This window comes from Opisthocomus hoazin, chromosome 17, assembly GCF_030867145.1.
Source record: "Opisthocomus hoazin isolate bOpiHoa1 chromosome 17, bOpiHoa1.hap1, whole genome shotgun sequence".
Classification (NCBI taxonomy): Eukaryota; Metazoa; Chordata; class Aves; order Opisthocomiformes; family Opisthocomidae; genus Opisthocomus; species Opisthocomus hoazin.
The window spans coordinates 2,052,656-2,080,300 of record NC_134430.1 but is presented as its reverse complement, the minus strand read 5'-3'; the positions used below and the strand labels follow the sequence as shown (position 1 = coordinate 2,080,300).

General features: G+C 46.3%; 1 protein-coding gene across 2 annotated transcripts in view; it reads right to left on the bottom strand.

Moving 5' to 3' along the window:
• The window catches only part of CSMD2 (CUB and Sushi multiple domains 2), a 306,819-nt gene that overhangs the window by 197,560 nt on the left and 81,614 nt on the right, over window positions 1–27,645 (bottom strand). For both annotated transcript variants that reach the window (XM_075437890.1, XM_075437891.1), the window contains exon 5: window positions 24,784–24,991. In XM_075437890.1, coding sequence (XP_075294005.1) covers window positions 24,784–24,991 — 208 coding nt within the window. The remainder of the gene's footprint in view (window positions 1–24,783; window positions 24,992–27,645) is intronic.

The window sequence follows — 27,645 nt, the reverse complement described above, 5'->3', positions numbered from 1 at the left end:
GAAACAGTTTCACCATTAGACCCCGGAGAGGAGCTCAGCCACCACAGTCACAGGGAAAGCTCTGCACAAACAGTGCAAGCGCATCCACAGTCGGGTTTTGCTGGGCTCTGTTGCCCACAAGTGATTTGTTAACAACTAGTGTTCCACCTGAAAAACCTCTAGTATAGATGAAGTTACAGTAATAAAGCTACTTTCTTATAGGATATTTGCCCACAGAGGCCCCAGGGAAGTGGCAGCGCATTAAACCCCACCGCACCTCTCCGCGCGGGAGAAGAGAGGCACAAGAGACGGCTGCGTCCCCACACCGGCACCGACCTGTGTTTATTCCAGCACTCCCATCCCAGAATTTATCTGAACAGAGCTGGCTTATTTTGATGAATTATGTAGGTAATTCAGGGACATGAGCAAACACTTGACTGAGTTCAGATTAACGGCCTCAATTCAAAGCAAATTTTACAAATGACCTAAACCGCGTGGGACACACACCGTCTCATGTGCATTTTAACACAATGCGCTCCTTAAGGCCATTATACTCAATATCATCAATTCCACGTTTAAATGAAATTCCTGGGGAAGATCTGGAAAGAACACAGATAAATGAGGCTAAATAAACCAAATCAGGGAAAGAGCAAAAGAGTTTTATTTGTAGCTCCTGAACTCTGGGAATTGGGGAATCAGAAAAGTCTCCCAGGCTGATTACTGAGATAATAAAGCACCTGCTGAAGAGACCTCTGAATACCGTAATGAAATTATTTCATTGCCCCAGAATAATCACAAATGCAGGTTCTCTTTTGAGAGCAAAAGAAACAACAGAAGGGAAAGCGGCACAGATAAATGGAATGCAAATCACCCTCTTTGCTCACAGAGAAAGGAAAAAAGAGCCACGACATGAAAGGCGCAAGCCTTATGGTACTACAAACAGGCTGAGTTTGCTCCAGTTTTATTTACTATTGTGGGGTCACTTGAAAACAACCGAGAGTAAACACAGCAGGGGAACACACAGGCATGAAAGCACCATCACACTGAAGTATTTTGTTTAGGCGTGATTTTGCCCCAGGCTTCCACATAGCCTGACAAGTCATCTGCCCCGACATCACTGAGCAGCCCAGCAATCGCAGAACTCCTACCAGCTGCCACAGAGTTCTGCAATAAAATGAGTTATCTGTGCGTAACACGGACAGCTCCCCACTTCCAGTCCTCGGTTCCCCCATCCTTACCTTTCAGAAAGACAAGTTCCACAGAAGTAGGGCCTGTTTCATAATTTAATACTTATGCAATCCTACTTATGAATATTTAACACTACTGGGAACTTCAATCAGTCATCTTGTACTTACAATGAATGGTCACAATTTCAATTTGTTTTATTCATACTCCTGTTCTTAGTCACAAGAATCCTGAACGGGGTAGAAAAGCCAGCTATTTCCTGGGAACAATTGATTTAACCTTTCAAAAAACAAGCAAACAATACATGGGAAATCTCTTTCTTTTACTCCCACACAAACCTGCAGAACCTTATTACATTTTCATTTACTAAAATGTAATTAATGAAGGCTTTTAAACCCTCAGAACCTTTCAAATTAATGAAAAGTCCACCCAAATAAATTAGACGCATAGGTCCAAGAGCCGCAGATTTAAATTACAGTAGTTATCCTGACAGGAACCAAGAAACAGCTGTCACATACAATTATTTTTAGGGCTGCTACTAAACCATTTTCACATTACGAGCTGCCACCTCTCAGCAGCTAACAGCAGCTTCACATTTTATCATGACAAAAAATTAGAGGCATCCAGTTATCTCCTTGGGTATCACACGCATTTGTAACATTCTGCGCGTTACACGGAGCTCAACCCCAGTGCCGGGGGAGGAAGGCATCCAGAGCCAGCACGGAACCCTCACATCAGCACCGCTGTGACCTCACCCCAACCCTCCAGCCCGCAGAGTCACAGGAAGCGGGTCACAACGGCACAATGAAGTCATCACCTGCGCCCACCCCCGTGCGCCCCAAGCGCCCTGCCAGCCAGCAGGGCCACCTCCTCCTCCTCCCCACCATGCCAGAGCAGTAACTCCTCTCCATCCCACCAAGGAGCAGGAACAGCACGGCTCACCCCGCCACGCATGCCAGCTCAGCGCGCCATGGCTCGGCCTGCTCGCAAGCCGCGCGGGGGGAAGATCATCGCTTCTCTGGTGGTCTACATCTCCATCAGGAAGGCCAAGGCCAGCCAAAAGCCTGCAACCAGCAGAAAGATTTCAAACAAACGCTCAAAAAAACGGAAAGCCCTGTCCAGGAAGGAGAGAAAGAAGCGTGAAGAGATGGCAAAGCGCCGCAAGACGAAGCGCAGAACAGAGAGAACACCAGGTGCTCCACGGGGAGTGAAGAAAAGGCAGAGAAGACAGCAGAGGAAAAGAGTTAAATTCACTACAGCAACTCAGCCACTACGTGCTTTCTTTCTCTTCGTGGTACAGCATCGTCCAGCGCTTCAGAAATCAAATCCACACTGGACAGTGGTACAAACTGTCAAGAAGTTAGGGAAACTCTAGCACAAACAGCCAGAAAAAGACAAAGCAATGTACAAAGAGCAGGCGGCATGGCTGAGCAGAAAACAAAAGAGAAAAGCATAGGTCGGGGCATGAGCCTGCAACTGCCAGCAAGGCAGCTCCCAGTAGAAAAAAAAAAAAAATCTAAGTAGAAAGGAGGAAATGAAGACTTTGATGGTCTGCTTTGCTGATAAGACTGTGACCCTCTGCAATTTCATCTCATCACTTCTGCAACTGCAGCTCCCTGTGAAGTTTCAGTGCAGCTTCATAAGCCTAGTAAAATAACTGCAAAGGCTAGATAACCACCATTTTTAAGACAGGGCAATAATTCAGAATGAATATAGTTGGCTCCATATTGATGGCAACAAGAAGGCTCATGCAGCCCAGAGATGGATGTTTCCTGCTTATCCACAAAGAAAATAGCAATGAGTCTCCTCTGTCCTCCAAACCATGAGTTAAAACACGCGCCTTCCCCAACAGATGAACCCTGGTCCTCTAACTCAGCGGTCCTGGAGTCTGAGAAGGAACATCTAAGGCAGGCTTGCCTGGGCCGCTGCCCGGGCTCTTCAGCTGCTGACCTGCCCGGCCCGGGGGTCCACGCGCCGCACGCGTGCCTCGGAGGCAGCAGGACAGAGCACGCTGCCGACCTCCGTTCTGCTGCTGCCCCACACCACCGAGCAGCTCGAGCTTGGAAACCTCCGATCCACTTCAGACAGAAGGAGGGGTGGGAACCACAGCGTCCTGCTCCCAGCTTCGCGCGAAGGCCTGCCGGGAGGCACCACGTCTGCACTGTCACCTAGTCAGGACAGGTCATCTCCACAGCTGGCATTTGGTCCTCAGCCCCGGCAAGGTTTGGAAGAGCAGAGGAGCAGCCACCAACTGCCTCTAGCGAACATATTTACCTTCTGGTGAGATTCACTGCTAGTTTCTGACACTGCTGCACCATGCCGAAGGAGAACTGCACAGAGACCAGACGGATGGCCGAGAGCTTGGTCTTGGCCCTGTTCAGGGAGATTATCAACTAACAGTATAATTTCATACATTAATACAGTACATTAATATATACAGCAATATGTAACTTTAAAATGCAGGGATCCTCCTATACAACTGATGTAAACAAATGGAAGTAAGCTCATTTGTTTTGGGTTTTGTTTGTTTTCAACTTTGAACCTTTTGAACAGCAGCGCAATTCGGAAGGGATGGCAGTTTCCGTGAGAAACTGGCTCAACCAAAAGGAAGCCTAAAACAGATCCAGACAACGAGGTCTGTTATAGAAAGGCTGATGGCTCATGTGATTTAGCAGCTACAGTGAAATAACCAGCAAGCACTGCTGGGGCAAGAGGTTATCTGGCTCATAACAGCATCTTCGCAACACCTGCGCTCTGGAGAGCAGGGCTGTTGCTTCCCAGGCTCTCTGAAGTCTTTGCTCCCTGCATCTCACAGAAGCCCAGTGCTCCTCCAGCTTGTCTGGTCCACAAGCACAGCCTCTGTCACTCTGCTCCCTGCCTGGGCACTTTTTAAATTCAATTTATTTATTTTTTTAAAGGGAAAGATTAGCAGTACAGCATGGGGAAAGTGTCCATTCTTAAATACTGCTTTCTGTATGAAGCTGCTGCTGTCTTTTCCCACATGACTTTGCCACGCGTCTACCAGCCTTTTTTTTCCTGAAGTTAAAATTTCATTCCAGGCTGAAAACTGCTGAGGTTTAACCAGTCTCCTTTCAACTCCAGATGAAGCTTCAAAACCAGTTCCTCTACCTAACGTACTGCGCACACACAAAATTAAACAGTGAAAGACTCAATGGAAGTGGAATACTGCGAAACACTTCCACACTGTTCATGCTGGAGCACGGCCTCAGCATAACACATCAGTGTATTGCAGTCAAATGCCATCTTCTTTCCTTCTACATGCACCACGGCAAACAGCTCAGAAAGTCCCAAGCCAACTAGACTCCAAAGCTGTGCTTGTCACTTCTTCCACGCACCGGATTTTGTTAGGGTCTTAGCACTGTAATACCTGGAGACACAGTCAGTGGTCAGAGCTCTCGCTGCTGGCAAACTTAAAACCCAGGACAGGGCCCTAGTAAGCTATCAGTACAAATGTTGGCAATATTAAGTAAAACAAAATTACTCTGCTATGACTTGGTAGCAGGGTGTTTAAGTGAGCAGGGACAAGAAATATCACTTTAATGGTTCTCATGACTGCACGGCCTCTAACAACTTGACAGTATCCATCAATTAAAATCTATTCCCAGCTGCACTACTGATGGCCACAGCAGACTGTACAGCTATTTTTGGCACATTACAAAATGAAGTGGTTAAAAAAGTTGCATCAAAAAAACTCAAGATATCATCCATCCAATTATACTTTGAAGAGAATCTTTGTGTCTTCCATTCCTCAACTTGCATGCTTCATAAACAACTGGCATCCCGGCAAAACCACGCTCTGTGAAGTTGGCACACAGGTTCCACTCAATTTAGCACATCACAGTCTGTTCATGAGTAATGACTTCAAATACCTGCAGCACTGCCTCCAAACATGTACTTCTTTGCAAACACACACTCCACTAAACTCCCAGTACAGCTATTTCTATCAGCCTCTTCAGCTGAAACACAATCTGAGAGGCTGAAGGACAGCGCTGACTGCCAGCTCAGAATATACAATAAAATTCCAGTTATCTGCAGTGGGAAATCTTTTGCTGAGAGGAGACAGGAGGGCCTGGAGAACAGTACACTTTAAATCAGCAGAGTTTTTCACCCGTATCTGTTTCCACACTAATGGCACATAGACTGTAGATGAAAATAATTGTTAGAGGTAAGCATCAACAATAAAAAATAACACTTCTGGAGATGCCTTACAGTAGCAGCAAGGAAGCTGATCTTTGGAGAGCCTGTGGGCAACGGACTGCAAAAGGGGGGTGAATGATAAATACTGCTGTTGGAGGAGAATGTAGCTGGGATGCCTGGGGCAGGTTCCTTCATCTGCTTTCCACAGCATGCAGTGAAACTCTAACTGAAGCCTATCGCTTCGTTCAGTATTGGAACAATTTAGGCTCCCTGCAAGCCTCTGCGCACTTTTCACGTACTCAGAACTAATGTTAATAACGTAACAGATCTAGTAATTTCATTTTTCTTGTAATGCTACCTGTGTTGTCACTGCTAAAGGAAAGATGAGCAAACACCACCTTGTAAATTCTGCAGCAGACAATTCGCTGGGCGACCTCTCCCCCAGGTCAGCTCAACGGATTCATGCGGATAGCTGACAGAGACGGGGTTTGCCCCCCTGCCATCTCCATGGGGGGGCTTCAGAGAAGGGGCTGAGTTTGAGTGGAAAAGAATAGCCAGAAGTGTTACAACTTTATCCAAAGCCTTCAAAAATCCACTTCCCTAGGCTTTGACCGGGCACACAAACACCTATCTGTCACCACAGTGGCACTCGCACACGCTCAGGTCAGACCTCAAACTCCAGACAAACCGAGCCCAAAGCCAGAGTTTCACACACACCCCCACCTTCCTGAAAAAAAAGAAAAAATACAATCCGAGCACCAAGGCACAAAATATCAGCCAGGAGACATGGATGCTACACTCCTACTCCTGCTGACATCAAGAGCAGCGTATCTCTGTAGATATTCCCTCTTTCACTTGTTAGATGAGAACAACGGCACTTCAGCCCACCTCCCTTATTTCGCCTCCACTCCTCTTATGCTAGCAATTTTCTTCTGTGTGTGTAGAAGACATACTCCAACAGCTTTTGCATTACAGCAAGAGTAGTGGAAGCACTAGAGGATTTCTGCATAGCAGATTTACTCAATAGATGTTCTCTGCAGCAACCGTTGCCTTATCTGCTGTGTAACACAGCCACAAGAAGTCATGCTCGCAGCAGCCTGCTGATACACTGGGTGTATCTCACAGGTTGGGACTAAAAGCAAAACAAACCAAACCACTGCAATCCTTTCCAGATGCTGCTGTGAGGAGCTGAGCCTTTGGAAGCACTTGTTCAGGGGTTGTGGTTTGTTTTCTCAGTATAGCTGATGCACCACTAAAAAGATGAGGCATCCCTCAGCACATTCAGTAAGTTATTAGCCTTATTTGCATTTCAGAGGTTAAAGGAAATATTGAAAGAATGTAAGATTAAATGATTATCACAAAACCCCATGCCCAGTCCCGTGTAGTTCGGTAGGCCAGTGGCTGCATTTCTGTCCCCAGCGGGTGACGAGCGAGGCAGCCCAGCAAAGCCCCGCAGCCTAACGGTGAGAAGCAGCCTGGGTGAGGGCAGCTCCCACCGCACAGAGGCCCCTCTGCTCTCCCATCCTCGCTCCCAGCAGCTCACGGCCACCCAGAAGGGGTTTCGAGAACAATCCACAGCAGCCCGAGTCAAGCAAGCCTGGCAGAGACCTGTCCCCAAACTCGGCTTAGTCAGGAACAGGCTAATTCTTTCTCACTGAGACTTTGGAGGAAGGGCCCTGTCATGAGTTAATTGAGATGTTAAAACTTAAAACACTCTCTTACAAAAATCAGAAAATGGAAGCGTTCTTTGCTCATTAACTGGCTGGCAAAGACTCTTTTTGTTTTGAAGAATCAACGACCTGCTTTCGTTCACAGCGTGATTTTAAATGTGACCAAAAAGACACCAAGTTACTCAGAAGCAGAAAACCTACCCGGACTGCGGTGAGCAGAGCAACAGCTTGCTGCTCTGAAGTCCATCTCGCCCCAAAGCACAGGCTGAGCATCACAGAGCACAGCCCCTCCTGCGCAGCGCTGAGGGAGGCAGAGCACCCTGCCACCCCTGTTAACTTGGATTTAGATCACAGCTCGCTGCAGTGGGGAACTCCTCCCGGGCACAGCCGCTCCGGCGCGCCGAGGGCTCCCGCTTTCCCCCCCTGCCCCGCAGGGTAACGGGTTCAGCGCAGACGACGCCTGCTGACCTTGGAGCTCTTGGCCAGGCGGCATCTTCACGACCAATCTGAGTGAGGGTAAGGAAACGCGTCTCCAGAGGTGTGCCACTGCCAGCGAACTGCAAACCCAGCTGCTTCGCTTCTTTGATTATTGTACCCAAAAAAAGCAGGTGCTAAGTTATTAGAAGCACACTTAGGGCAGCAGTTTGACAGAACCAATTTTGTCTTTCTCAGAATTCTTTATTTAGATTGATAAAATAAATGTTTGCTTGTGCTCTTCCTAACCTCGCATAAAATCACAGCAGGTACGTTCAACCGGGCAGACAGACAGATGAGATCTGCAGTTCTCCAGGGGGTGATGATACACATAAAATACCACAGGCATTGAACATGAACAATATGGTTAAAATATTCATTTCTTTTCTACATGTAAAATAAAAATTTCATCAGGCTACCATTTAGGAGACAACAACCACCAATTAATATAATATTAAATATGCTTAATAAATTACTTGCTTTGCCAAAGTATGTTTTCCATCACTTTCACTGCAAAAAGTTTTATGCTTCCTAGAACAACAAATAACAAAAAAAATACAGAAGTTTAAGTAAATTACTAATAAATTAAATACCTAAATATCTACTTGTGAATCTACAAGACATTGGAGGACTGGAACAGCAACTGGAAAGCACGTGCCAACTGCAGAGTCCCGGTGACCGCTTGCAAAGTAGGAGAGACAGACGGTAAAGCTGTAATCTCACAACTGCCACTACTGTGGATTAAGTTATTTCGCTGATCCATCATATTGGGTAGATCATGAGGGTGAAGGCAGTAACTCCTCTTCGGGGCACGCGCACACAACCTGCAGCAGTCTTACCGGACGCTATTACACATGCACGAAGAGCAGAACACACACCCCACTTTGTCTCAGCAAGGCTTCCATCGGGGGGGAGCAGTGGGTGACCTCTTTCCTCGAGAAACCAGTGAAGAGTTCACTGCCTGACTTCATCCTGATGCTGAGTGGAACGCAGCCTAGCGTCCAACACAGCCAAGCCCAAACATCAACCCTCCCCCACTGCACCACGACAGCAGCTTTATCAGACAGCAACAGCTCTGCGGGGGTTTGGCGTGGGCTGAGCATCAGAACTTCAGACCAAGCCCCAGGTCTGCTGCAGGACCTTGTGCAGGTCTCTTCCCTCCAGCGACCGGCACAGGGAGCATTACTCAGCGTGCTTCCTTGGGAAGAGGTCTCTAACACCTGAGCAGACATTAAAGATACCAAGGCAGCAGAATAAGAACTGTGTAAAGGCAAAAACCCCCCTTTTAAGAAGTCTGTGTGAACAACCTTAACACAATCTGAAGTCTTCCAACTACAGAAACCACTGACTACTTGAAAGCCCTGCCAGTGGGTTTTACTTTATTATTTTTTATTTTCTAAACCTGCCTTCTGCATGCTCTTTGCTGCTGTAACAGTTCCTCTTCCTCTTCCAGATTCTCAGAGGAGATCAATCTGCATCTTTTCCGCTCAGTCTCCCGACTGATCCGAGTTGTCACTGGAGCCGATGGCTCCACGCTCACCTATCGTTCTGTGTTTCCAAGTGTTTGATCAGATAAGCAGCCCTGAAACACAAGCTTCAGTCTGAAATTAAAGACCCTATGACAGGATCCATAGAAAGGCAGAAGACATTAAGAGTCCGCTTTCTGTTAAAAAAAAAAAGTCCACCTTTACACAACAGTTACTGTGGAGCCAACGCTGCTTTACACCCTCAATAATGATCTGGATGATGGGACAGAGCACACATGCTCAGCAAGTCTGCAGTCAGAGATCTCGGAGCGGCTGACACCCGGGATGAGTGCATTGCCACCCAGAGGGACCCCAGCAGGCAAGCAGAAGCCTCATGGGCTCAAAAGAAAACGCAAAGTCCTGCTGCAGGGGAGGAGTAACTCCGTGCACCAGTACAGGTGGGGGCTCGCTGGTGGGAAGCAGCTCTGCAGAGGCTTGAGGGTCCCAGGGGACAGCTGAACATGAGCCAGCAACGTCACCTTGCAGCCAGAAGGCCAGCATCATCCTGCGCTGCAGCCAATACTTCATTCTGTGAAACCCCACCCGTTTCACGAGGACCTGAGCATCTCCCTTGCCGGAGTTGAACACCAAACTTGGGTGAAGGCATCTGAAAGGCTTGACACATCCAGCGGCCTTACAAAGAAACCTGCAGCTTCACCTCCGCAAGCAGCAATGGATGTTAACAGGTTTATTAGCATCGCTTCTTATAAGTCAAAGCTTAGTGCAGCAATTATAGCTACACAGCAGCCAAATTTGCAAGGAAATTACCAGAATTACCCACAGTTTAGATGAACTTTCTACCCTTTCAATCAATAAAGTACCATTAACAACCTATTCCAAGCTCTACATTGTTTACAGCATTAGAGGCTTGGTGCAGGCATGCAGAGCCTGCAGCCTGTTAAAGATATTTTCACTCGATTGTATTAAAATTTCGCTCAATACGACGTTGCTGGAAGACTCTTACAAACCTCTAACTCTGCAGATTCTGCATCTCTTAACCTGCAAGCCAAAGGGAGTTGCAAAGCTCTGCCGAGGTCAGGTTCTGGCCTCAGATTTATTCTGGCAGCCACACACTTGGAAATATTGTCCATTACTTTTATTGCTACCTATGAGCTGCTTAAGAAAAGGATCCCAGGAAAAATATTTAAGTAGAGGAAGAAACACAAAATTCAAAACTCCAAACATTTCAGACTGGTTTATGTTTCGGTTAAGGAAACCTCAGAACCTCAGGGTGAATGTCAGGACACGGCCTCCAGCCCACCCGAGCCGGTCACACGCCCAGAGCAGCCGGTAAGTTGGCTTCGCAGAATGTTTAGAAGGAAAATAAAAAATAAAAAAAATCACCCCAGCTTGAACTCTCCTGCACTTCACAGCAGCAAACACCTTGGAGTCGGCAGAGGCAAGCAAGCATCAAGTCTTTACCAAAGATTCACTGCAGTCTTTCAGGGGTTTAGGAAGACGGATTCTTGATAATTTGGCATAAAAAGCAGAATAGTTACTTTTTTGGCAACCTATTAAAATCAGAACTTGCACAAAGAAAGCAGAAAAGCGCCAAAAGCAAAGCGAGCACTTGGCATTCACAGCAAATGTAGAATCTATTATTTTGTCCCTTTGGACTCAATTAGTTCAAATTCACAAAGAACGGCACCCATAAAGATGTTAAACATTAACAAAACTTCTGTTAACTTGCTTCAAAATGAATTTCAATTGCAAGCTCTATTTTACATGTATTCCAGGGTTGCAAAATTTAATGAGTATTTTATTCTTCCCACAAATATCCCAATATATTAATTTCATGCTAAAAATCTATAGTTTTTTAAGAGGTCTAAGAAAAAAAATATTCAATAACAACATGCTCTGGCACCCCAGTCACTTGAGGTCTTCCTACTTTTGAGGGTTTCTTGCTGGGGGGCAGCGGGGATGGCACGGATAGATACTGAGCAGCAATCTACAGATCCTCCCGCTTAAACATCTTCTGTTTCAACGCTGTTTTTATTTTTATAGAGAATTTGACAACATAGATGCTTATGAGCTTTTTTCTTTTCAAAACTGGAGATGAGGCTCAGAGCATGCAGTAACCAAGCTGAAAAAGACCAAAAGGTTTTTACCACACACTTTCCTCTACCTGCAATGGCTGCACGCCTCAGGTGAAGCTGGCAGAGCTGCCCAAGCTTTCCACGCTGGATGTTCTCACCATCAGGAACCACGTCCCCCAGTACGCCTAATACAGCCCACGAACCACAAGTCAGCCAGCCTTTTCAAACCCCTGCGTGTGGGTTGGAGTAAGAGACCTACGCACTTCTGGCACCACTTAAAAGCGGTAAGACGCAAAGCTCACCGATGCCTCATTGGACATATCAGAGCACAGAGGTGTGGGTTCGCAGCAGGACACCAGCTCGGTAACTGGCATCACCCCTTCTCCAGCGTGGGTGCCCAGGGTGCAGCTGTTGCCAGCACAGGACGTGTAATGGGACGTAACGGTCCCCAGGCAGCAGCAGGAAAGCGAGGGGAACAGAAGAGCAGAGCACCGGGATCCCGAGCATCGCCCTGGGCAACCTCCCCGCCCGTTCCAGCCTGGCAGACCCGCTCTGGAGCAGGGACCCGGGGTGCAGCAGGTGAAGGGAGGCAGGCTCGAAGCCAGCGCTCCGGCAGCCTGGCCCCACCATCGTCCTGGGTCCTCAGAGGCTCACATGAGGGAGGCTTTCCACACCCAGGCACCCAGTCACCCAACACGGCACAGCCTGGGCTCTGAAATATCTTTCAAGATTTTCCTTTAGTTTTCCCTTCTTCCAGAAATTCCAGTGTGGCTTTGAACGAATTTCCTTTGGTTTTTAAAGTTATACAAAGCATCTGTGACTGGGCAGAAAACCCCCTCCCCGAGCAGTCCCCTGCCAGCAGGCTGTTCCGAGCACGGGGCACTGCTCCAGGATCGATGGTGTTCATTTCTTCTGTTACCTTACAGAGCGAACAACCTTATTTCCAAATTCCTTCATGCCAGCTTCCAGCCTGAAGCACTTCAATTTTTTCCCTTTTAAGAACAGCTGACGTATCAAAAACAGGTTTTTCTAACAGAAAACCACAAGCTAAGCCACATCATTCTAATTGAAGCAATTAATTACTTTTATACCTTTCTTTTTAAGGGAGATCTTTAATGCAGGTAATTCTGACTAAAAGAGCTAATTTGAACGGCTCCATCATTTAGAAGTCAATTATAAAAATTAATTTAGAAAGTGCAGAAAGAAGACAATGGGATAAAGGAAAGCACGCAGAGACGGGCATTTCCCCTGTGCTCCAACTGGGAACCGACACGTCTGTTTGGAAAGCGAGGAGAAGGCTGATCAAGTTTTCGGGTCACTGGCAAAGAAGCAATTCATAACAGTTTACTGACAGGTAGCAAATCAGTGGGTCACTAGTTAATATTATTGAAATTCAGCTGTCCCCACCACCAAAGCCCCCCATGTCACGGAGGTGCTGTGTGTCACAGACCACCCGCCAGCACCGGGCCACCCGGCCTTGTCTGCTCTCAGACCTTCCCGTCTCGGTCGCCCAGCCTTTCCCTCAACACAGACTTAAACGCAAGTTGAAAAAAATATATATAATAAATATAGCATAAACTGACTTGAAAGGGACATGAACTTGCTTGTGCTGCTTACACTAGAAGTACTGGCAGGGAAGCAGCTACTCGTATTTTCTCCTTTCTGGACTCCTACAAGGCAGGAATTGCCCTTCACACAAAGCCACATCAGCGGAGCACTGTAATGCCTCTGGTTTTCCAGAGTCTTGGAAAATTCCAGCGTACTATGGCCAGGAAGACAGTCATTAGATCTTAGCCGTTGACAACATTTTGTCTATTACTAATGCTCTGCTATTTACCAATGCCCTGGCATCTCCCTGATCTCCGCTATAAATCCAGCCATTAAAAAGGTCCCTGTGAGGAAGAATCAAAACATCCATGTTGTAAAACAGCCAAGATTGTCAAAAACAAACTCAGCATGAGCTGAAGAGATCACGACCTGCCATGACAAAACAAAATGCCGCCAAGAAGCAGCAGCAAACTATAGTAGCCACAGGAATCCAAAAATATTATTTCCTTCCCCACCCGGGCTTCCCAATCAGGAAGGCCGATTAGATCTCTGTGTACAACATACCGGAGACGTTAAGAGGCAAGATACTTAAATTAAGCATCTGCATTTAATAACTGGTTTTACTAGATTTGCAGTCCATGCTTGAGTCGAGCAGCAGCATGTGAGACGGAAAATGTATCTGTGCCAAGAGCCACCAGCGGCAGCACCTCCCAGCACAGCAAGAAAAACACTGGATTTTGAAGCACAGAGAAACACAGATACCAAGGTGCAAGGGAACTTGGAGAATTCATTATTTTCCTCTTATGTCCCACAACAGAAACCTTTCACATGCCTGCCTGTCAGCCCATTCCTGTTCCCCGAGCTCAGAACCAGGTTTTGGACTAACTCCTTCAAGAAACACCAAGCCCTGGAAAGGAACAGCTCACCCTGCGGGCATACAGCTCAGGTTCCACCACCCAAGCTCTCAGACAGCACTTCCCTAGGTGAGACTGTATTAACCAGTTCTGAGCTGCTCTTAGGCCTTCCACTTGATCACGTCGTTAGCATCTCCCTCTCCACTGACCAATTCAGCAGCCCCTCTGTGAAGAGTTCCCTTCCAGCAGCATCTCCCAGGTCTGGAATGGAAAATCATCTCTGCACTCTCCGGCTTATCCCGTCCATTATTGATCCTTGACAGGGTATCTTTATTTTTTAAAGCATCAGCAGTTCAGGCCTGCAGTAAGCAAACAACAGGAGCAGAAGTCATTTTTTTCACTTCAGCTGGAAGGTTTTTACTCCAGGACAAAAGTCCTCCAGGACTGCACTACAGCTATCAAACTGCAGAAGTCTGGCTATCTAAAAATTATATATAAATGTATATGTTTTTGTACACCATCGTATTTGCCAAGACACATGTCACATATCTACATATGTCCAGATATATCTTAATAATTACAACGGACTAGCTCTGAAAACACACCTTCTAACTGTCAACCTGAATGGTTCTTCCATTCCTACGGCTGCAGGAATGGCCACAGTGGCACTTTATTTAATCTGTGCTATTGAGAGGAACTGCAACAAAACACGAGTGTTTCTCTCGTCTTTGAAACACTGAAATTTTCCTCCGTCTTCATGCCTACTCTCCATCTCACAGCCTCTGTCTCTAAGCATACATGGGGAAGGGTGGTGGAGCTCTTCATGTGTGAAGATCAGACCAGAAGCTTTTACTAAAATAGACCTCATTGCTGTGCCTGTGTGCAAACTGAAAGCGCACCTGCATAGATTGAAGGAATGCAGCTAACATCAGCCTTGGAAGAACCTCGAAACCTGTATCAACCAGCAGGAACCTATTTAAGCTTTGTGCTATCCAAATATTCTATCATCCTAGATGAAACAGCGAATTGGTCCTGTACCTAAGCACCCAAAGGGAAACAAGACGCTGGTGAGTCAGCTCTGCAGTAACAGACTGAAAAGATCTCCAACTGCAGTAGCTTACCTTAGAAACAAAAAACAAGGGAAGGAAAAATGGAAATAATATGATCTTCTGACAAGCTCACAACAGGTTACTGCCAAGTTCAGTTCTCCTGAGACCCAACCTGGTGCATTATCTCATCAATTCGTTAGTGATTTGATATTGCAAATTCACCAACCCAGATCTTGGCTGCAATCTAAGTAAGAGGAGGTTGGACTAAAGGGCTGAACGCACAAGAAGAGACCAAGTGTGGTGATAAGCTACTTGCCCACCATGACAGTAAATGGAAATAAATCCAACACACAAGAACGTCCTCCCCTCCCATCTAGCACTCCGTTTGCTGCCAGCTTGCTACTTCGCAAAATATTGATCCAACTCCTGTTGATATGGGAGAGACCAACCTCAGAGAGCCCAGAGAGCCCACCACCAGGAGCACTCAGGGCCCTCTTACCCATCCCCTCTGCAATTCTTCATGAGTGCAAGGTGCTGATCTGACATCGCTATCTTGCTAGAGTGCTGCACTTCGCTTAAAGAGCAGAAAATCATGCACGTGTACTTCACCACATTACCCACAGCAGCCACCAAACATCTCCTGAAGTAGGCTCTCTATAGATATTTCTTCCCTGTGTTCCACGCACTTGAATATTTCTAGAGACAAGTGGAAAGATCATGTTGGAGAGATGTGTACGACCTGAGAACCGCCAAAAAATAAATGACACTGCTCTGCAGCTTCAGCTTATGCAAACCATGCTAAACGCAATTCTTCCCTGGCTTTAATGAATTAGCATATAATGCAAATTAGAAGGGAGTTGCAGTTTAATCACGGATACATTAGCATCAGACATTCAAAAACCGATTTAAATAAGAGAGCGGAATTCAGCACCGAAGTGAATCTATCAGTGGACACTTCCACCTACAGCACGTGAAGGAGAGCTACAGAAACCGAACAAGCACACGCGTTCATACGAGATGCAGCTGCAGTGAACCTAGGGAGGAAAACCCAGCAGGCAAAGATCATTTAAAATATATTTTGTGAAGCAGATGACATCTGAAAACAAAGTACTTAGATTCTTTAACATAACTTGTAAACATAAGAAGGCACCCATGAACTGGTCCACAAAGAAAGCCCAGAAGAAAGAGATCTTTGAAAGTGCTGGAACAGCTGCAGAGGTGTCTCCGCTCTTTCCCTTTGAAGTTGTAGATAAGGGTGAGCGGTGTAAAACATGACTATTATCAGCTCGGGCAGACAGATTTTGACACACAAATCCAATTCCTTCAACATAGTGAATTCCTCTGCAAAGGGAGACCCCCCCTGCACACGCACATCCTCGGCCAGCTTAGACGATGGTGGAGCCTGACACAGAAAATGACGTGAATTGGTTTCTGAACAAGAAACAGCGCAATGGGAAGGCAGAGACATCTCCTGGAAGCACTTGTAAGTGAAGTCAGGGATCTTTCCCACCACTACTCATCCAAATCCTTGCTTAAACTGGGAAAGCTCAGTGTCCCACTGTAACTGTGGAGGAAGAGACATGGGGTTTTAAGGAGGACCCCAGATGTCCAACATTTTACAAGCAGTGACATCATTTGCACTTACATAAAGTCTCTTTCCACTACCAAATAAAGGCATTATTCACCATTTTACAAACTACACAGTCTCTTACGTTTTGAGTCACGTCCAGAAGGTACTCTTGAGATTACCAACATTTCTCTCAGCTTTCAGTCAGTTGTGTTCTACTAATTTGCACGAGCTCTGTCTTTCAGAAGAACAGTTTAGCTTGCAGGCATTGAGTGTTCTTGCAAACCAGCCTGTCTTTAATCCTTCCAACATGTGTTTGCATGCAGGACAGAAATAGCTAAACATAAATTTCTTCATTTAGTAACCTTCAGGGATTTATCCCACACGCTGTAGTCCTTCCTGCACTGCAGCCCTTGAGGTGCAGTCCGCACAACAGCAGCCTTCACACAGGGTTCCCTCCACCTCAGAGGTGACCAAACAACAGAGAAAGACAAACTGGGATAAAAAGGACAATTAAAACACGATCAGCGTAGTTTTCAGCCTAAAAGCATCTTCTTCCTTGGCTTCAAAAGCTAGTTTGAATATTCATGAAATGCTCTCTACTATCTAGCAAATAGAATTAATCACATTAATGCACGGAAAAATAAGATTAGCCAGAAAGTGGTATACGAAATCTAATCACGTTTCATTGAATGAAACATGAGTGGGAGAGGTCACGAGACCCTTTCACTGTAATTTGTCCCCAAAGCCTCTCTCCCCGCCATGCTCGCGGAGTGGCTCGGGCTTTGGGCAGCACTGAGCAGGCCGGGCAGGCAGCAGCACGGAGCAGCGAGCCCTGCTGCCTCTGGGATGGCCACGCCGTGAGCCCCGCGAGGACTCACACCTAGGGGCAACCACGGCCTTGGCTGAGGAGAGCGAACAGAGCCTGTACAGCACTTCTCTCAGCTGGGGTACAGCTGAAATCTTCCACTCCTTACCAGAAATACATGCTAAACTGTGGAACATCTTTAAATACCGTCTTACCCTGATCAGCCCTTTCTTCCAGAATTTCCCATTCAGTCACTTCTGCAGTGCAGCAGTCCAAGGAGCTCTAGGACAATGTGCAATGCTACTCTACAGAAACTACTCTGTGCAAAGCATTATCAATCCTTAAACTTCAAAACAGCAATCAAGACGCTTCTGAAGCGTTCGCAGGCATGAGGGAAGCAATCAGCTCTACCTCTCAGCTACCACCAGGACCCAAGTGCTCCCAATTCTGTGCCGGCCGTCTCCCATCAGGCAGAAATCAGCTCGCTGACCTACAAATTCCTGTTCTTCATACTGCAGATCCATCTTAAAATCAGGCCTGAAGTGCGGTACAGCAAGCTCCAAAGGCTGCTGCATCCCAGGGAGCTGAGCCCCGCGGGCTGGAGGCAGCAGGGGAGACCAGCACGGCTGCGCCCGCAGCCAGGAGAGCTGCAGGGACGGCAGGAGCCGCCTGCCCGCACGGGGACGGTCTGCTGTCTGCCAAACGCCTCCAAAACGTCGTCTCCAGACAATGCACCTTCTAACAGAAAAGGGGGGTGGGCAAGAAGACTATTTCCCACTAAAGCAATGTTTTACAGCTTTAAAGCCTTTGTAAAATTTGCTTCCAATTAAAAGTACTATAAATGCTTGAGAAGAAAAAAGAAAACTGTACCAGTCAACCAAGGAAGTCTGTTCTCCAGATCCCAGCAAAGATGTAACTGGCATTTAAGCAGGGATTTCAAAAGCCACTTCATGCACATTTTTTATTCATTCCCAGTCCTATGGAAAACATCACCATGGAAGAAAAACACCTGAGTATTACAGATAAAGTATCCATTAACTAACCAGATTTTACAATAAGGAAGCTTAATTCATTGCACAGAAAAATAAAACTTTCACACTTGCATTATCTAGGCTTTAACTAGGGATGAAATAAGTTCTTTCAAGACACACAATAATCTTCATCTTCAGCCTCCTGCATGCACCAGGGCAGGATAACGCTTGTCAACTTTCAAATAAAAGCAATTACTGGCTGGAAAAAATCAAAATGGAAGTGGCAAGTGTGAGATGAAAGTCATTTTAAAGCAGTCATGAGGCAATCTGTTTCACAGAACCCCTGCAAGGAAAGGCAGCTGCTGGGGAGAGCGCAGTGCAGAGGGCCCGCGCTCGGCTCCCACAGCACTGAGCAGCCGTTCATCGCCACGCAAAGTCCACAGGATTCCTGCAAGCACTCTCCCACTAACCTGTACTGGTAGCAGCAGCACCAGTATAACCAGCAGCAGCACCAGTATAACCAGCAGCAGCACTGGCTGCAGAGCCAGGGCTCCGGAGCTGCAATATGGTGGCAAGAGGAACGCGCGTCAGTAGGTGACACCACCCTGAAGCCTGATTCACAAGCCCTGTGGAGCCAAAGTCTTTCCAGTGACTTCAGCAGACTTTGACTGGGGTCTGAGATGAAAATACATGCTGTAAGCTCCGAGCCTGCTATCTAAAGATCAGAAGGTGCTTTGATTTAAAGAAAATAGGTTGGTCCATTAGAAGCACACACAGAGATGATTTTCACCAACGTTATCATCACCTGAAACGGTGACCTTCAAGCACACAGGTACTCTAATCTCTCCCAGGCAGAGCACAAGATGTGCGAAGAGATTAGCCTGGCCAGTGGTACGAAACAGCTGGCATCAAGAGGGAAGCACAAAGCAGATCTCGCATAGCAGAACTTTAATGAGTATTAGAAACCACTTAGCAGATAGACAAGGGTGGTGGGGAGGGAAGGGTCAACGGCAGATAATGACAAGGAGAGAAATAAAGTCAGCAACAGTTAAGAGGAGCTGCTGCAAGACAGGTAATTCTTCCGACCATTCCTCCGCCTAACTCAGCTCTGCAGAAACACAGCAGCAAGAGAGAACTCCTGAAAAGCTGCTCCAGAAAGGGCTGATGTCCAAAAGGTGTCTCCTGGGCTCAGCTCCAGAAAGGAAGATATTCTGGAATTAATCAGAGGAACCTTCAATTCAAAAGGTCCTCAGTTGTCCTCCCAGGCTCACCCCAACACATGGTCCCTTTTGGTTTTACCCATTGCTCAACATCTGTACCACGGCACCTCTGAAGCACAGCAAGATGCCCGCACTGCCTTCACATCAGGCACAGTTGTGCTAGAAAAGTAACGCAAAATAATACACAGGCACATGTTAAACCATGCTCCTTTCCTTCTAGAAAATGAAGAGACAAAGCTAAAACCAAATTCTACCCAAATTCAATGCAAAAATAGTCCTAAGCAGGAGAAGAAAAGCATTTGTGCAAGACGAGCACAACACGGCTCCAAGGCTGAAAAGGCAAAATGAAGATGAGACACTGCAGAGCAGGAACCGGATTCAGACACGAACAAACTCACTTGCAGCCTTGCTGCTCCCACTGCATTCACTTAGCACGGGATTATTAACAGAAAATCAAGAAAAAATGTTTCCCAGGGGAAACAACAAGGGAAGGCGCAAAGAGTGAGAGGGCAGCAGAGGGGCAACTTGACAGATGATGCAATCCCGCCCTAAAATTAGACTTGTGTTCCATAAGATAGAATTACTAAGTCAAGAGGAGGATCATGGGGAAGAAGGATACCACAGACCAGGACTCTGCATTAGTACGGCAATTCAGTATGAGCCTGTGTCCTCCTGGAACAAAATACACAAGTGAGGCAACTGAGGAGAAAGCAGTTTTTAAAGAACCATGAAATAGATTAAAAAAATAAAAGGGAGTTGGTGGCATCTGGAAATCGTCAGCTTCATTTCTTCCTTTCAAAGATAAGCATTTGAAATTTCAAAAAAGTAGCCACATTCAATAAAAGTTGCAACAAGAAATAAGGAACCATCACTAAGCTCAGGAGGAAACACACCGCAGAGGACTGTAATTCAGCAGGGTGGGCACAGGCTGGACTGCTCAGAGGAAACGGAGAAGCAACTGTAGCAGTTTCCACTCCCAAGCTATGGCGAGATTTCTGTAGGTTGAGCCAAGCAGGCTCAACATCTGGTGAGAAAAACAAGGGCCCAGAGGCAAATAAAGGAAGTAATTCAAAAGCAAATCCCATTTCCAGGTCAACATGTAACTTCTCAGCGCGACACTACGAGGTGCTGTGCCAGGTAACATTCTGCCTCAGCTGAGGTCAAGCAAAGGAGATTACGTGAAACAAGGTTATGGAGGGCAAGGGGGAGGAGGGTTAAATTGCTGCACTAGAACCTAATATAAGGCTAAGAACAACCCAAAAAGATTCTGCCCTTTCACACACTGTAGTATTTTTGGATCTGAAAAACACCACACCACGACACAGCAGCAACAGGAACACCTTTCCCAACTAAAATCCCAGCCCCTCCTACCATTTTGGGTTCTCATCATCTACCACGTACAACTGCAAAATGCAACACAGCTACAAAGATCTGAAAAGCCTCGTTATTAAAGAAGTCATGTACATTTCAAAGTAAATTTCCCATCTGAAAATTAGAAACATTTAATGAACCTTCAAAACACGCCAGACAGTCCGTCATAGTCAGACAAATGTTAGTTTTATCTCATGGAACTAATTCATGTGGCAGGAGCAGAGGTTTCCAACCAGTTCCAGCGATGGAACAGGGCACCATGGAGTGCCAAGCACCGCGCTGGGGACACAGGCCGTCCCCAGCTGCTCACCTGCTCCGCAGACAGGCTGATGCTTACAGTGTCCCCTTCACTTCGCTTCCTCAGGTTTTCCAACTCAGTAGCACAAAAGAAACGTTCTATGGTGACCATTAGACTGTCATCCTAGATTTCCGCAGTTTTGGAAATCCCTGCTGTAGAGGACCTCCACTGCACGGGGCTCTGCGCAGCCCGAGAACAAGGCCTCTGTCTTCTGCCCATCTTGCCTGCTTCAGCTACACTGGAATCACGGCAAAAACCTTCCTTGCTAAATATTTGCATTATACCCAGTAAAATGTACATTTGATCTTAGTCAATTCCTGTAAACTCACAAACATAAATTGGATTATTAGTCAATTCCTACACCACCACCTTCTCTGGCAATAGCAGCATAATGCTTTAATAACCATAATGCAAGGCATTATGCCTAATATTAGATACAGGTCCCAGACCAGCTAGACGAGATCTACACAGATGACAAAGAAACGCCAGGGAACCACATTTCCATTGTCTGCATACACTTAAACTGCAGCAAATATGGACAAACGCGGGAAATCCAGACTTCTTCCCCACTGGCAAAGCATCGCCTCGCCCTCTGTCAAAGCGTGCTGCGAGTGCAGCCACACAGCTTCTGCCCAGCGCACCCCCACTTTCCCCAAAGCTCCAGGGGACCCATGGAGGCTGGAGGTGTGACCAAGCGGACCCGCCACCAGCACCGAGCTGCAGCGCCCAGGCTCCTGCCGTCCCCGCGGGCGTTCCCATCCTGTCACCTCAGACACCCCCCAAGCAACTCGTCTAAGGACTCACAGAGAAACCTGCAGGAGACCAACAACACTATTTTAAACAAAGTCACTCCCAGCCAGGGCTTCGGAGCAATCTCGGAGCTGTTAAACAGCAGGTGAGGCTGGGACACGTCTGCCACAGAGCAGGTTCAGTGCCATCCAGGACCAGCCTGGAGACATCCTCATCCTCAGACATGGTCTTGGGGCTCAGCTTGAAATGCTTTGGTATCTTCAGCGTAGGTGAGCACGCGCAGGGATGCTCGCCACTGAAGAAAGCTTTAAAGCAGGTACCACAAAACAGTCCTAATCAGCAGATATTCCTGAGAGGTGTTAGCCCAGGGATTTAGTCAGCTCCGAGCAGATCCTGGCACAAAGCACACGATCAATAGGGCTCAGGCCCCGTAAGGACCGGAGCCTAGGATGCTTGGAGGGATCATCATCTTTTACATGTATTTATAGAGAAGAATTTCATTAACCCTTTCAGATCTCTCCGCTAGTACAAAATGAGGGGGAAGAGAACCCCAAGTCTTGAAGACAAGAAACGGTCTGGGGATGGTGACATCGGAGCACACCCCCCACACGCCCCTCGCCGCGTTCAGCGCATCCTTGCCCTGGCAGAGAAGGGCCACGACTGGGACGGCCACTGCAGCCAACCTCAAAGGAGCACAGGGCAGCTGCTGCCATCCTGCCTATTTGTCTTTCTAGCCTGAAGACCCTCACGTTGTCCTTTCTAACCTGACAGGCTCTTTTTCACGCTCCTACTTTTTTCCCCCCTCCTATTCTTTGCTCAGTAGAATTTTATTTCTCACCTGTCAAGGAAATCTAGGCCCGCGGTCCCCCGACAGAAACTGCGATAGCAGTTAAAAGAGCTGTAAACGTGTTATTTTATTAATATGTCTCACATAGCTACTCAGCTTCTACAGCTCTCCTTGACTCCTGGACGCTCAGACCCGCAGCGCCCTTTCCCTCGCCAGCCTTGCTGCAGGACTCTCACCTGACAGGTCGGGAACTCGTGACGGGATTCTGCGGGGAGCAGCTGCGTGTGCCGAGCCCCAGGTGCAGCGCGGCAGACGCGGCTGTGGCACCGCCAGCGGCCACAGGGCTGCGGGAACCGGGCTCACGAGAAACCAGCAAAGCGTCTGCTTTTAAAAAGGGGAAGGTGCATGGCAACGCAGGAGATTTTCAGTAAGTGCAGGCCAAGTCGAGCTCACTTCATGTGCCGAGTTAGAGGCCTTGTAAACACCACCATTATATAGCATTCCATAGCTTGAAAATACATATGAATTATACTCCAGATTAAATGTAGTTTTGTTTATTTGTGTACATCTCTGGACCACATTAAAACTATTTATAGTGCTTAGGAAATGAAATATTTAGCTGCAAGATACTTCAATAGAACGGTTTATTTGGCCACGAGTCTATCTGCCATATTACCAATAATTAAAACTAGGTTTTCACAGACAGAGAAGAAAAATGGTTTTTAGCTGTATTTTCAAGCTGAATCATATCAACATGTTTAAAGAGGAGATATGAGCTCCAGGTTTTTTTCCCCCTACGGGCAATAATTATTAAAAAATGAGAAAAATGAGTCATCTGAATTTAATTATCAGGCTCCGAGTTGTGAAGGCCGGTTTTGAAAAATGAAATTCAAAACAAGACTCTTTATAATTCCGCTTACGGGACTGAAAAGTTTACTTCTCAAGAATACTAAATGAGATCCCTTTGAACTGGCTGGTGTGTTTATCTCGGCTGTGCGTATTTCATGGAGCTACAAAAACAGGGGATGAACCTCAAAAAGCAGGAGCAGCTTCTTCTGTGAGCCCTGGATGAAATCCGTGCTCACGTGACCTGCGTTTCACTCATGAAGGCAGCGCGTCTCGCCTGGCCTGCTCTCCAATAGCTACTCAGTCCCATTTTTAAAGGGTGCATGTGCATATACTACTGAAAGTCAAAGTCATTTTTCTAAGACACGTTTGCCACTTTTAAAGTTCTACCATGCTGTATTTACGGCTAGTTTATTAATTTTTTTCCACCAGGTTTACCCTGACAGGCATTGCTTTATTTTTGATATGACAAGACACAGTGCTGCACTGACAACACCTCCAGGCTGAATAATGTTTCTTAACTACTTACATTCATCTTTACCACATACCATAGAAGACTGATCCTCACTGCGGTATATAAATGGCTAAAAACTAACAGTGCCCTAAAATACTAATGCCTGCTAATAAAACCAGGTTTTTTTCCACGAAACAGCAACATCTAATTTTCAAAGGGGTCCTGGGAACAGTAAACAATTGGTATGTGGTAAATGGCAAGTTCTCTCCTATCAATACATCCTCAACATTCAACACCTATTCCCCCATAATTGCCTGGCAAGTATAAATTACTTAAATGAATGTTGTTTGTGGCTATGCCAGAATCCTCATAAATAATCGTAATTTAACTTCCTGCTGTTAATCCAAGGCAACACCTAATTATTTCAAACGCTTAATTCTTCCCTTCCAGAGGGATGTCAGGTTTAAGACCACTCCCGTTTGTTGCTAGTTAGGACTTTTAACAGCTCACTGAGTGCAATCACAGCGCAGAAGATCCCACTGCCCAGAGCTGTCCTTTGCTATAAAAGCAACGTAAGCAATACACCAAATTCCTTCCGCAACCCCTCCCTTCAGACTTCATAGCACTGATCACTGGGTTAGCTCTTGTATATCAGAAAAAATCAGTGCGGCATTTATTATACATAGGAGCAATATTTCTGAAAGCATTGCTCAAGCAAACAATGGGATGAGAGAATTATTGAAATTCTATACACAGCCTCCTGTCTAAAGGACAAACTGATCCGTAGAAACGTTTGCCAAAAGTTCATTAACAGTAAAGTCAACTTCTCAGCAATGTATTTAGTGATAAGCAGAAAACAAATTAGCAAAAACAAGGTTTGAGCATGACAATGTTTGAGCAGGGTTTCTTGAGTTGCGAAGTGTTGGGTTGTTTTGGGTTTTTTGTTTTTGTTTGTGGTTTTTTTTTTTTGTGAAATCGTATTCTCTGCAATAAGATACAAAGTAGACATTAGTCACTGCCAAGTTTACCAAGCAAATAAAAAGCATCCCAGGGAGTTTCATTAGAAAGTAGCAGCTACAACCTGTGACTGGGAATACCAGGAGCTACCCTCATCCAGGCACAAGCCCCATTCACTCTGAACATCCCATAAATTTGGATCTGTGAACACAAAACGTCAGCAGGTACTATGTGACTGTACAGACCACAGCAAAATACAGCCAGTAGTGACCTACCAGAGTGAAGATCCCTCTGTTCCAGCAACTTCTAAAACGTCATATCCATCTTCCAGCTGAAAATCCATGAAAACCAGAGCAATGGTGTCTCCGGGTTCAGCGAGAATAGTCCACGTGCAGTCTGCATTATTGCCATACTCCAAAGGAAAATGAGGGCTTGAGATGATTCCGCTCTGTCCCCGCAAAGTCCCTCCGCAAGCATCATCAGCTGGAAACAGAATGCAAGTTCTCAGATTTTGCTGAAATGCACAAAGCAGCACATCAAAAAAGAGTAAGCCCGAATTCAAAGCAAAGCTTTACAAGCCCCAGTGCTTTTGTCGGGGTGCGTTTTACTGCACACTATGAAGAGACAAAGATGTCAAAGGATGCAAAATCCCATCAGGCCAGGCAGTGCCACCCGACAAGTGCCAGCTCACTCCCTGCTGTACCCTTCCTAGTGATTTGTCTGGTCTAATTTCAAACACCCCAAGCGACAGAGCTTCTGCCGCTGCTGTGGGAGGTGGTTCTCAGCATAACACGTCTCGCTGTCGGGATGCTATTTTCTCACATGTTGTTGCCTGAGTTTTCTGTTCCATCCCTTATTCCTCACTAGGATCATCTGAGGTGTTTTCCACAGGTTTCCTTGTAGCCAGCCAAGCAGGAGGAAAACCCCCAGGAATTCAGTGCCTGCAAAGTGTCTCACAGACATGTGAAAACTCTCCTGTCACAGCGGGGAGAGAGGTTGGTTTCCAGCTCACACAGATCTCGCCACCTTCATCAGCAACAGAAACACCCCCAAGGGCTGGGACAACAGGTACCAACACTGTATTTAACAAAAATTTAAACAGAAAAGGAGTGGAGTATCCCACACACCTGCCTTACATGTCTGTCTGCGCTCTGATTTCTTCAGGAAATGCATGTTGTTACCAGAATCACAGTGGTAAAAACTTAACCTCTTGTTCAGAAATCTAGCAGTGACATTTCCTGGTCCTGTACTGGATCTCCTGTTTGCTGCAGGTTCTTTCCTTTTTACAACCTGAATTTTATCAGCCAGAGCTATTAGAGCAATTAAAGGAGGAAGATCTAAAGTGAACACAGGCAGGAAGATGAAGGAAACCAAGAATTAATTTGACTAGCACCAGGGCAGCTCACTGCTCTCGTGCACGCAGCACCAGCTCGGCTGTGCAACTGCTGCTGTGCTCAGACCGGGACAGCACGTTGCTCACAGCAAGTGGGAATGGCAGAAAGAAATAAGAAAAAAAGCCAGACACGAAGGCAGACATGCAACTACTTCTGGGCCATTCCAGCAGCCAAAATCAGGACTGAAAAAGGTCACTGAAATCCCAACTCGATGCTCTGTTCCATGGTATTCTATTACAACAAAGTTACCTATTTGCTGCAATCGTATTGTCAGTGAAATAAAGTTATTCATAGACACTGAAGTGTAGTTAGAATCATGAATAAACGTAGGATGAAAGATGTCTTATCTAGTCCAAGCACCAGCAAATCCTTCAAACGTCAATGCATCGTGCACAAGAGTCACAGTGGGACTTCCAAAGAAGGTCTGTGCAAAAAGCGAAAGGGCTACTTCCAAGCCCCTCCCTCTGCCAGACAGAACGAAAATGCTTTTTAGAGGATGAATGGATTCTGGCCGAAGAGGGTAAACACAATTCACCAGTTTACTGGTATGTTCAAATTTAATTCCTCATGAGTAAGTGCCCCTGCAGACGCTAGAAGGAAATAGATGCAAAAAAGCTTCTTAGCCAGTGAACTCTCAGACTGCGTGCCCAGCAGCAAGACAGACAGAGCAGGAGCAAGGTCATCAGCTGCTTCAGCAGCGCCCAGGGGTCTGAAGAGGCAATTTATTCTTTAGATAGCTGTTCCTCTGCAGGTGAGCGTACCTCCAACACAACACGCTACACACCGTTGCTGCCTGGCTGCTATCAGCCCTAGGCAACCATCTGAGTTCCTGTGCCAGTAAGGTCCTGCACCACTACCACGAGACATCTGTGAGCAACCCAGCGTCTGTACACGAAGGCCACCCTCAAGGGCATAGCTGCTCTTGGCCAAACACTTGCTTCTCTATGTAATCACCTATTCGTGCGTCTCAGGTGTACACAGAACCTTAAACACATACCCCCAAGAGCAAATGCAACAAGGGTTTGGAAGAGGCAACTCCTATCAGCGAGTTCTCAGCCACGTTTGCTCTCGGGGTCTGGGAAGTCTGAAACAGGATCTGGTATGTTGAAGTTGCTCTTGTACTGGAAGGAATACAGGAGGGGATGGGGAAATACGCTAGAGAATTCTGACTCAGCGCTGTATCAGAATTCTTAAACAAGGAGACTACTTTTTTTTTTTTTACAGGACTAAGCTAACTTACAGTAGCTGAAGATCTAGCCAAAGGTATGATGACTTTGGCTTTTTTTTACTAAAAGGGAGGTTTTAATTGAAATTCCTTGAAAATTTTTCGTTGCAAAAGGTATTTAATGGAAAAATGTATTGCCTTCCCATCCACCTCGAAATACACGCTTCCTAAGCTTGTAGAGGTTACTGTTTAAACATATTCTACAATCTCCTAAAATCTTCTTGAACAGCCCTTCAACTATTTTTGGCACAGTGCTGGCTCACTGCATTTTTACTCAACCGCCTACCAGAATCATAAACCTATTACCTCTACTTAAATTCAGCAAACAATCTGAGCAAGACTTCTCTCCACATGCATGAAAGCGCTTTACAAAACAGATTCAGACGTTTCTGGATATTCTTTCGGTGCTTCAGATGCACCATTCTGCTTTATTTGAAATTAACTGACCCAGGTGAGGGTTGTTTCTTCGTGGCTACAGCAGAACAGAAGACAGCATTCCAAGTTTGCTGGGGTTTCGC